We start from the raw sequence: 10097 nt of genomic DNA, 5'->3' as shown, positions 1-10097 counted from the left end.
TCAACCAGTACTGAATTAAATTAAGTTTTTTTGTAAAATTGTAATATATACAATAGATTATACAGTGTGAGCTTGCTAAACAATATCTAGACTAATAAAGTAAGATAGCTCAGTTCAAAGTTTTTTGTCTCAATACCTAATAACTTCTTATGCCGATTTCGCATAGAGAGTTGATGAAACAATTAGTCAAACTTTCTTCATTAAATCCGCTATTCATGCCTATAAATTGGTTAGGAGCGGCAGAAGGATTTGTAAGAAGGTTAGGAAAAATGTAACATCTCTACTGCCCCCTTCAATATACGTGCTCCTTTTCTTTCAATTCAACTTAAACGATTTATATATGTTTCTCATTTACAACCGTTAAAATTCACCTTTCCGAAATCAGCTCGATTTGGCCACCTAAATTTCAGTCAAGGCCAAATAGCGTAGTTTGGCCAAATTCTGTCATGCTTTATCATGATTGAAAAAAATCCAGTTTCACTTACCCGCCAAAATGCCAGGCTGTGCGAAAAAGCTCGCCGTTCGGTCGTCGCCGCTGGTATCCATGATGAGCACGTCGTTGCCTGTTGTGTGTTCGAACACTTTAGTATCTGTCGGTTGGCTATTAATATTATTTGTATCCAATTCGTGTATGGTATTGCCTTGATTAGTGTTGCCACCTATTTTTTAACACAGAAGAAATGAAAAAAGAGTAGAGTAAGTTTAATTTAAAGTGTTCAATTGCTGTATAGTAAAATAAATTTTTTGCTTTTGTTTTTTGTTTGCTGATGTCACGCTTAGCAAATAAAAAGTTTTTGACTTTTTTTGCAAAAAGTATTATTTTCTGGGTTAGTTTCATAAGTTTCAACATAACTGAAAATTAGAAAAAAAATGTATGCATTTAATTGCAGAGCATGACATCAAAGTTTGGCTGTGTTAGTAGTAATTTTGATTTTTCATGAAAATGTTCGATGAGTACTGATAATTTTTTACTTTGTATGCTGAAGTGGTTAACCACACGGAAACTATTGGGGAAAAACACAGTGCTTTTCATAATTATAACGCTAATGCATTTTGATAAAGTTTTATACAAATTCTGAAAAACGAAAAAGTGTTATAGTATAGAAGTATTTATTTGAAACTAAGATCTATTATTAATAGGAAAATAATTATTTTCAGAATGTCAACCTTTCTGGGTGTTATAAATATGAAAAGCACTAGTGGAAGTTTTTAAATGCTAACGCTATGCAAAAATATCTACTTAAATAAAATAAATATGCAAGCATAATAACAATAAACAGCAGATCTTTTATGACAAATATTTACAAAAAAATAGTAAATTAAAAATTTTAATAGAAGAAGAGTAGGATGTAAACAAATATAACTAAATTAAAATGTATGCATTTTTTCCATAAACTTACCTGAATGTCATAAAATATGAACAAAGCTCAGTGTGGCTGCTGCAAATTTTCAAAAATTACGGGCAAAATGTACCCCAATGAAAAAACGTCCCTTAAATTTTCCAAATCACAAGTGAGTATGTATATATGTATACTGTGTACAGCAGCGAGCAGAAAAGTAGCAGTATCAGTATTTTTTCAAATCTCGTCAAGTTCAATTCTTTTTTCTGCTTATTTTTGATATTTAAAAAAAAATTAGTTTCAAAAAAATTCGAAAATTCGAGAAACTTTTACGAAAATTGAGAACTTTTGACTTTTATTTCTCTGAATTCTTTTGAGTATGCAGTATGCAGTTTACAAAACCCAATCAATTTTAGCCTGAAAACGTACAAGTTATAGATCTCTCAAAATTCGTACTGATTTTTACAATTTTTTTCCGAAGGTAATTTCGGATTTTCTATCTAATCTAAAACAGGTTTTGCAAAAAAAATATTTCAAAAATCAATTTTTTGAGAGATCTATGACTTGTACTTTGTTAGAATAAAACGAATTCTTAATCTTCTTAATATAGCAAATGAAAACAAGAAGAATTGAATTGACGAAATTTAATAAGAACTCCCACTGCTCGTTTTCTGTACGTTGCTGTAAATTAGAGTGGTCCAAAAAAGATTTCTGATGAATTTCTAATTAAGTGAGAATAAAATAAATCCTATGGTTAAAGTATAAGGACCACCCTAATATGCATATATAGCAGCTTATGAACTAGTAAATTTCTTCAAAATTGCTTTCGGTTTTCAGCTTTAATGTAAGACATTTTGTAGAACTTAATATTAATACTCAATGCAGATTATAATCCAACCTTTTTCATATTACACCGGGTTTTCAAAAATCTGGTTGTTGTTATTCTTCTTCTACCAGTGCTTCGCCCAATCCAATAGGATGATAGCACGCACAAATTGTCATCAATATCCCCTGACGAGAGTACAAGGAAACTTGATGCTGCAACAGGGGTGGACCAAAGTGAGAGGGGTGTTAGAGGTGTTGGTTCCACATTGCCATTAAAAAGTTGGTTGGTGTCATGTGGGGAGACGTTGCAAGCAGGACATACATTATGTATATCGGGTTTGATTCTGGACAGGTAAAAGTTTAACCTGTAATAGCATCCACACCGAAGTTGAGTAAAATCGACGCGCGCCTCCCAAGGAAGAACGCCTTCCTCTTCTGCGAGTTCAGGGTATGTTTCTTAAGGAGTATCTGGCAGATTGCGCCCTTAATTTAATATCTTAAAAGATGGCAGCATTTTTAAATGAATAAATTAGGCTGGTCGCCGGTGCCCGACACATGTTCATACCCAGCTCCGTGTATAAATATAATAAAAATATGCATCAAGCTAAATAACCGTCACCCGATCTACGTACACAGAACCAGATCGTCCTTGTTGCGCTAGGTGGACGGCATGCCTACATTATTATAAATATTCGCAAGGTTCGAGGTCCCTACATCGAGGGGCACGAGCTACCAATATGCTGCATTGTTTGAATTCGGTTTCACGGCAAACATATACGGCTGGGCAAAATGATGTTGAGAACACCAACACCTCATTCAAAATTGGGAAGGACTTTCCGAGCCGTTCGAAACTTAATGAGTTTGCAGGCCGTACAGCAAAGAATATTAGAAAGAAAGTGGAAAATAATGCTACTTCAGACCATGGGTCTCCAAAAATTTTAAGTGATTGCCATTTCGCATACGCAATGAGAGCATAATTGTGCTATGGAATGCAGACTCCGGCTTTAAACAAAGTGAACAATTGACCACTTTCTTCGCAAACGAAAATCTGACTCAAAAATACACTTTTCGTTCCCGCCCCGACTAATGATACAAAAGCATATACGTTACAAGAATAGAAGAGGCGATGAAAAAAGTATTCAAGTCGCGGGCAAAGCAACATCAGAAATTTTGAAACAAGTCTTTTCAATTGGAAAAAAAGATTTGCTAAGCAGAGTCGCCACTCGGAAGGGATTTTGCAAACTCTCTACATATTTTGCTGCCATGAAAAGCTTCTCAGGCTCGCAGTCGGTGTAAAACATATAGGTTTCGCCCGGCCAATTTATAGGGAAAAATTAAAAAGGAGCAAGACGCAAACTGAAAGTGAAGCTCGGCCTAAATTCTCTTCGGTGGTATACCACGCCTTGTATTTTTAAGCCTTTATTCATCATAGGGAAGCAACAATATTTTCAGCCCTAGACTACATATATATGTCAGGGTTTCAGCATTTTATGGTTTTGGGGGCACCCCTACTACAAATAGTTGGTGTTCCTCTACATGCTCTTGCACATGGCATTTAAATTTTAAATTAACTTGCCGGACACGTGCGCATCATGCGTCAACAGAAATCAACTTTTCTATCAATCAATCACCTATCAGTACAAACTTACATGCGCTTGCGCTGCCATGTTAGCAACTTCCGGTAATACAGTGTTAGTTCTAATCAAATATTCACAATAGTGCCATAGTACAAAGAGATTTCTTGGTATGGTCACCATCGTTTTAATAAAATGTAGCTAAACAAAAGCACTACGACCAATAATGCCGAAAGCTCGCTAATAGCACGAATCTCCATCATTACAACCAAAACTTTAGCTATAGATATGTATTTCAAATAAGAGCGAAAAAGGGGCCTGCACATAAAAACAGCATTCACTCTTTTAAAAACGTAAATCTTATTACACATCTGAAGCTCAACCCCATACAATTGACATCCCATAGCCAACGCTATAAATCAAATTCTTTGCACAAAAAACCCTTAGGGTACGCTTACAGAGCCACCGATAAACCAAAAATTGCAATCAGCTGATGAAATCGGCCGGGCTGGTGTACTTAGATATAAAAAAAAGTATGTATGTACGGAGCGTATGAGTAACATACTTTTGAATAAGTCGTGCTAAAGATTTGCTTAAGTATGCAAAAATAATGCTTAAACTGCCTATATGAGATATATCATTGAAGAACAACATTGCGAGGTTAAACTTATACTTATTTTGTAAGTAAAGTCAATATGAAAGAGCCATTGAATTGGAGTTCAAAAATTTAAAAGAGCTGAATAAATGGCTACATATGTACATATATAATTATTTAAGTAAACTGATGTGCTGTTTCTGCCAAGTAAATATTTGTTTTTGAAATCAACCAGAGGCTAGCCATCTAACTAAGCAATCATTATTAAAACATTTTTGGTAAACTCTCGAAAGGATAATTACCATACACAGCCATCCAAAATAAACATAAAAATATGTGTGTTTAGAAGGTTGCATACAAAAGTCGACATCCACATAAATCTCCACATGTATCTAAACATATTTTTTTGTTTACTATGTTTAGACACAATCTGTAAATAATGTCACCTGCTAAAATATTGCATACATGTACAAAGGAAACATATAATATTCGCCTAGACTTGGTACGTGCCAAATTATGGCACGTTTTTGAAATGGTACATGTACTCAAATAAGAAACACAGAGATAGGTATATTTATATGTACCCATGTATTTTGTCCTTAGTACGTAGTATACACACAAATTGTTTTGTGTAAAAGTTTTAAAAGGTGTGGAAGTATGATTTGTAAAGCTTTAATACCTACACATCTACACTGAAAGAAAAAGACTGGTAAAATTAACCGAAATACGGGTCAATTCAACCGAAATATCTGTCAATTTTTATCCATCGCAACAAGATGTTGAATCAACTGCGCTCAAATCGTTGATTCGTAATTGACCGTTTTAGTAGTCAAATGAACAAGAAAAGTTGTTGCGACAGCTTTGTACGAAAGTACCTATGTTGTGGCATTTGCAAGACAGATGAGTATTCACTGAGATCTTTTCATGGCAGAAATACACTCGGAGTGCTTGCCAAACAGTGCGAGGGGCGACCCCACTTAGGAACATTTTTTTCTAATTGAAAAACCTTATTTCTAAAATTTTTATGTTGATTTGCCCGGGGTGTGAACCCAGGGTCTTCGGTGTGGTAGGCAGAGCACGCTACCATCACACCACGGCGGCCCCCATATACATACGTAAATATGTTCATATAGTACACAGCATACATAAGTACAAAGTAGAGAGCGTAAAATTCTCTTTGAAATTTGCTCATGTATTGACTGTTGATCGCTGTTGAAATGACCTGTAAGATCAGTTGTGTTAACAAAAAAATAAGTTAGATTGATAAGGAATCTGTCAATTTTACAGAATTTTGTTAACTTAAGGGCGACAATATCTCTTCTGTTAAAATGACTAAACTAATTTGTTCGCTTGACAAAGAACTCGGTCGAATTAGCCATAATTTGATCAATTTCACCGAATCTCCGTTAAGTCAAGAACAACAGATCCGATTTGTTGATTTTACTAGCACCATTTCTTTCAGCGTATGAATGTCTCATACCTCAAGCTCCTCAAGTGTGAATGCTCTTCTAAAATTGAGAAATCACGTGCAATAAAACACGTGAAATGCATTAAAGCTTTTAAGCAGCTGCAAGTGTAGTTCGAAAATACGTATGTACTTTTATGCAAACATGTCGTCCCCATAAGCATAATTTATAGTTTACTGCACATTCTTAGCTTCTTAGCTCAAAACTTACTCAGACTAATATACATATGCAAGGTGAAGTAAACTTTTCGCAAGAAAATATTTAAAGCAAAAAACTAAGCTGCCATATGAGGTGTGCGTGAAACATTGCGTAGTAAAATTAGTAATTCTTCCTATCTTCTTGAGAAGAGGGAAGAACTCCCACTTCTTCTGCTTGCGCAGGTGAGTTCCAATAAGAATAGCTTATTAGGCGGATCATCATCTTTCAACCACACAGCATGGTCTAGCCAGCGTAGCCGTTGTGTTTTAATTCGCTGGACTATGTTGATGTCTGCGTGAAGCTCGTACTGCCCATTATTAAATATTGTACGGTACTCGCCGTTGTCAACGCGTAGAAGACAGTAAATCTTTGGAAGAGCTTTTCCCTCGAATACTCTCAGCGCCGACATATCAGATGTTGCCAGTGTCAATGCTTCTGCAGCATATATCAGGGCGGGTACGATTGACTTGTCTGCCGAGAGTGGACTTTGATTTTAAATTGCCTACTTAGACCAAACTAGCATAAATTGGCAAGAGTAATTCTTTGCTAGATTTCACGGTTAATGTTGTTGTTTGTATTAATGATGATTCCAAAACGGACAAAGTCTTTTACTATTTCGAAACTATGGCTGCCTATAGTAGCGTAGTTGCCAAGGCGCAAATCCATCAAACACATTTTTCCCACTGATTTTTCCAGTTCGCAGTAAGAAGAACTTACGTGCTTTTATAGAATATTATTCCAGAGCGGTTAAGTTCTACAGCTTGTATTATTTTCTCCAGCAACAAATTAAAGAATTCGCACTATAGGAGGTATCTGAAATCTCGTTTAGTTTCAAACGGCTCGCAGGGGCCCCCCCAATTCTGACTGAGCTCTTGGTGCTGCTCAACGTCAATTTGCATAGCCGCATATGTTTTGCGAGAAAATCTAAGTCAGACATAGCGTCATGTAAGCAGCTTCTTTTTTAACCTATCGAAGGCGGCTTTAAAATCGACGAAAAGGTGATGTGTGTACATTTTTTTCTGAAATCGCACTAATAAGGTCCAATCTGCAGATAAATGAAGACATTATAAAGGCCATACATTCTAAATCAATAGGTCCAGACGGAATAGATTAGACGTTGCCAAAACACCTTGGGCATAAGGGCATCAACTACCTAACGCATGTTTTCTAATTGTCGTTTTTGCTCGTGGTATTTGAACTGTCAACCACCGCACACTACTCCAAGAAATAGGAGGTTCACCCTTTCCCCATTATTTAAAAGATTATCTGCGTGGTCGGCAAGAGTCGGTTAATTTTTGGAAAGAAACCTCAAAACCTAGCAGAATTAAGCAGGGTTTTGTCCTTTCCCATCTTCTTTTTAATTCATCACCAGAACGAGATACCAAGGTTTCCTACGCCGACGACTGCATGATAATGGCAACAGACCCTGGCCCCCAGTAAATGAATGAGTTTTTAAAATAAATAGTCATCTACCCAGTATTTTTGTTTTTTTTTTCACCTCACGCGATCTGAAACTATCGCCAACCAAGTCTACGGCCATTCTTTTTAAGACTTTCAAAAAACAGGTGATGCAAATATTGGACATACACGTTGTTGCCGTTACACTATCGACTGTCGTTCATCCAAAAATTTTAGATGTAACTCCCAAATTAATAGCGCTTTTGCCTTTAAAGCACATGCCTTCGAAACTGTATCTAAAGTTTAAAGTCGCATGAAATTGTCCAAGTCGCTTGAAGGAAGCACAACTTAAAAAGCAGTTCGTCAGCCGCTGATGTGCTAGGCATCGTCGGTTTGATCGCTCGACTTAAAAAATACACACTGAAAAAGGCTACAGCCGTGCCAAAATACTTCCCTCAGAACTACCAAGGGATGTCTTCTTTTGACCCCTGAACACCAGCTTCATACAAAGTGAGGCAGAAGCGCTCAACTTAAAGGAGCATAATGAAATACCGAACGGAAAGTTTTTGCTGAACTGTTATCAAGCGGTGAGTCCCAGCAAACAACTGCTTAATCTAGCCCGCGTCTCAGAAGGATAAGAAAATATATCAGTAAGCACTAAGATGAGATTCGGTACATAACAACTCAGCCGGCAGATCCATGTAAACATTAGGAGTCCTTAAGCATAGTATACACTGATACGATAAATATCTTTGCTAGGTCGCCCCGGTGAACACTTTTATCAATATACTAGTTAGTCAATTAGCAGTATGACATAGTGCAAAAGGTGGTGCAGAGGCTGAATATCGATATGCCCCTGATGCATATACTTGCTAATATGGGATTTTTGGCAAACTAGTATTCTTCTTGCATACAACGAGTTGGTTTGAGTGCAGGGTAAGGTTATGTTGAACTGGCCGGTCCATGAGGACCTCACATAGACTGAGTGAGTCCGTAGTGTTACCAGAAGTTTGTTTTAACGACCAAACTGAAAAACCCTATCAAAAACCACGACCTATGTTATAAAATAACTCCGTCCTCTTGGCAAATACTAGAAGCTTCCTGGGACTTAAGCCACTTGCTGCTTCTAGATCTGACAGCTGTATCATTCCTAATAGCTGTAGTCTTAGCCTGGAAAGCGCAGGACACGAGCACAGAACGTACTCGATCGTTTCCTCCTCTAACCCGTACTTCCTACATCTGCTATCACTGACCAAGCCTAATTTAAAGGCATGTGACGCCACAAGGCAGTGTCCAGTCAGAATACTCGTCATGAGTCTACAGTCCTCTCTTTTTAATGATAGAAGCAACTTTGTTAGTCTAAGGTTGTAAGACCTATACATAATCTTCGACACTTTACAGCTCCGCGCTTGAACCCACGCCTTTCCTGCTTGTTCGATTATGTGCACCTCTCGCCTTCGCTTAATCTCGCCCAGTCTAATTGGGACGTCTATGGAGCAAGCTTAAAGGGATCCGCTTTTCATTCCCATCTATTACTATATACTCCGGGACCCAATAGAGATCTATGCTTCTCCCTGTTCTGATTCTCTCCAGAGACTGCTTACACTCTAACACGCATTTAGATGCTGTGCTATGTGAAACTGTTGCCTTAATTGCTGCTTGACTGCCAATATAAAAGTTAACATGGTTGCAGCTTAAGCTATTCTCTTCCAGGGTTTCTACTGTTTTCATTACGGCTAATATTTCCGCATAGAAAACGCTACAGTAATCCGGCATCTTGTAGGATCTGTTTATTTCCGGATCAGCCGCATCCGCAGACCCTACTCCTTCCACTACTTTGGAACCATCTGTATACACATGTATCGGCTCGTCCGCCATTTGAGCACCCTTGCGCCAACCGTCCACCTCTATTGTGGCTTTAACATATCCCTCGAAGCGCAGATAGGGAATCAGGTAGTCTGTTCGTCTTGTGATTGATGACGCTATACTACTATGGCCGTATGGTTGGCGCTCAAGCTGCCCCGAGTCACCGAGCCTGGTTGTAGTTGCTAACGCTATGTTCTTTGCTACAAGGTCTACAGGTGGAATGTGCAGAATGGCATACAGTGCAGCAGTCGGGGTTGTTTCGTGCAGGGTAAATGTAGACTTCTCTGATATAAACTTGAAATCAATCTCGTTGCACCCGTTTTCACGAAAATCGGCGTAGTCTAAATATGAAAGCAAATTTAGTTTAGTCATACTTAAATGTAGTACCAAAAAGTTGCACATTTAAGCTCAAACTTTAAACAGCGTACTGAATGCATAAACAGCGCATACAACTTTTACTAAATAGAATAAAAACATTTAAGTAAAGCCAACCTGAAAAAAAATATTAAACCAAATGCTAAAGAAATTAACAAAGCCACTTATTTGCATATAGCATTTGGCAAATAATTCAACCTCTAACAAAAAGAATAACATTTGTTAGCGTAAGTTTTGTCAAGGGAAATTAACTCCAACACAAGTGACGCTAATTTTAACTTAATTTTTTTCAAATAATGAGAAACTCAACACCACAAACTTCGGTAAACACTCCTAGACAAAACTTAACTATTTCTAACGCTGCGAATTAAGTTTTTGCTACAAGGCAACTGGAAATTTTTCATCAAGATATAAAGAAAATAAAGAAGAAATATTTCTTATAATCCTTTTTACTTCCTTC

At 37.2% G+C, this 10097-nt stretch overlaps 1 protein-coding gene across 1 annotated transcript in view; it reads right to left on the bottom strand.

Annotated features, from left to right (window-relative positions):
- The window catches only part of LOC137245332 (syndecan-like), a 323667-nt gene that overhangs the window by 15161 nt on the left and 298409 nt on the right, over positions 1-10097 (bottom strand). The window contains exon 5 of the mRNA XM_067775829.1: positions 486-659. Coding sequence (XP_067631930.1) covers positions 486-659 — 174 coding nt within the window. The remainder of the gene's footprint in view (positions 1-485; positions 660-10097) is intronic.

Source organism: Eurosta solidaginis, chromosome 3 (genome assembly GCF_040869045.1).
Source record: "Eurosta solidaginis isolate ZX-2024a chromosome 3, ASM4086904v1, whole genome shotgun sequence".
NCBI lineage: Eukaryota > Metazoa > Arthropoda > Insecta > Diptera > Tephritidae > Eurosta > Eurosta solidaginis.
Note: the sequence above shows the minus strand (reverse complement) of the source record. Positions and strands in the feature narration are given on the sequence as shown.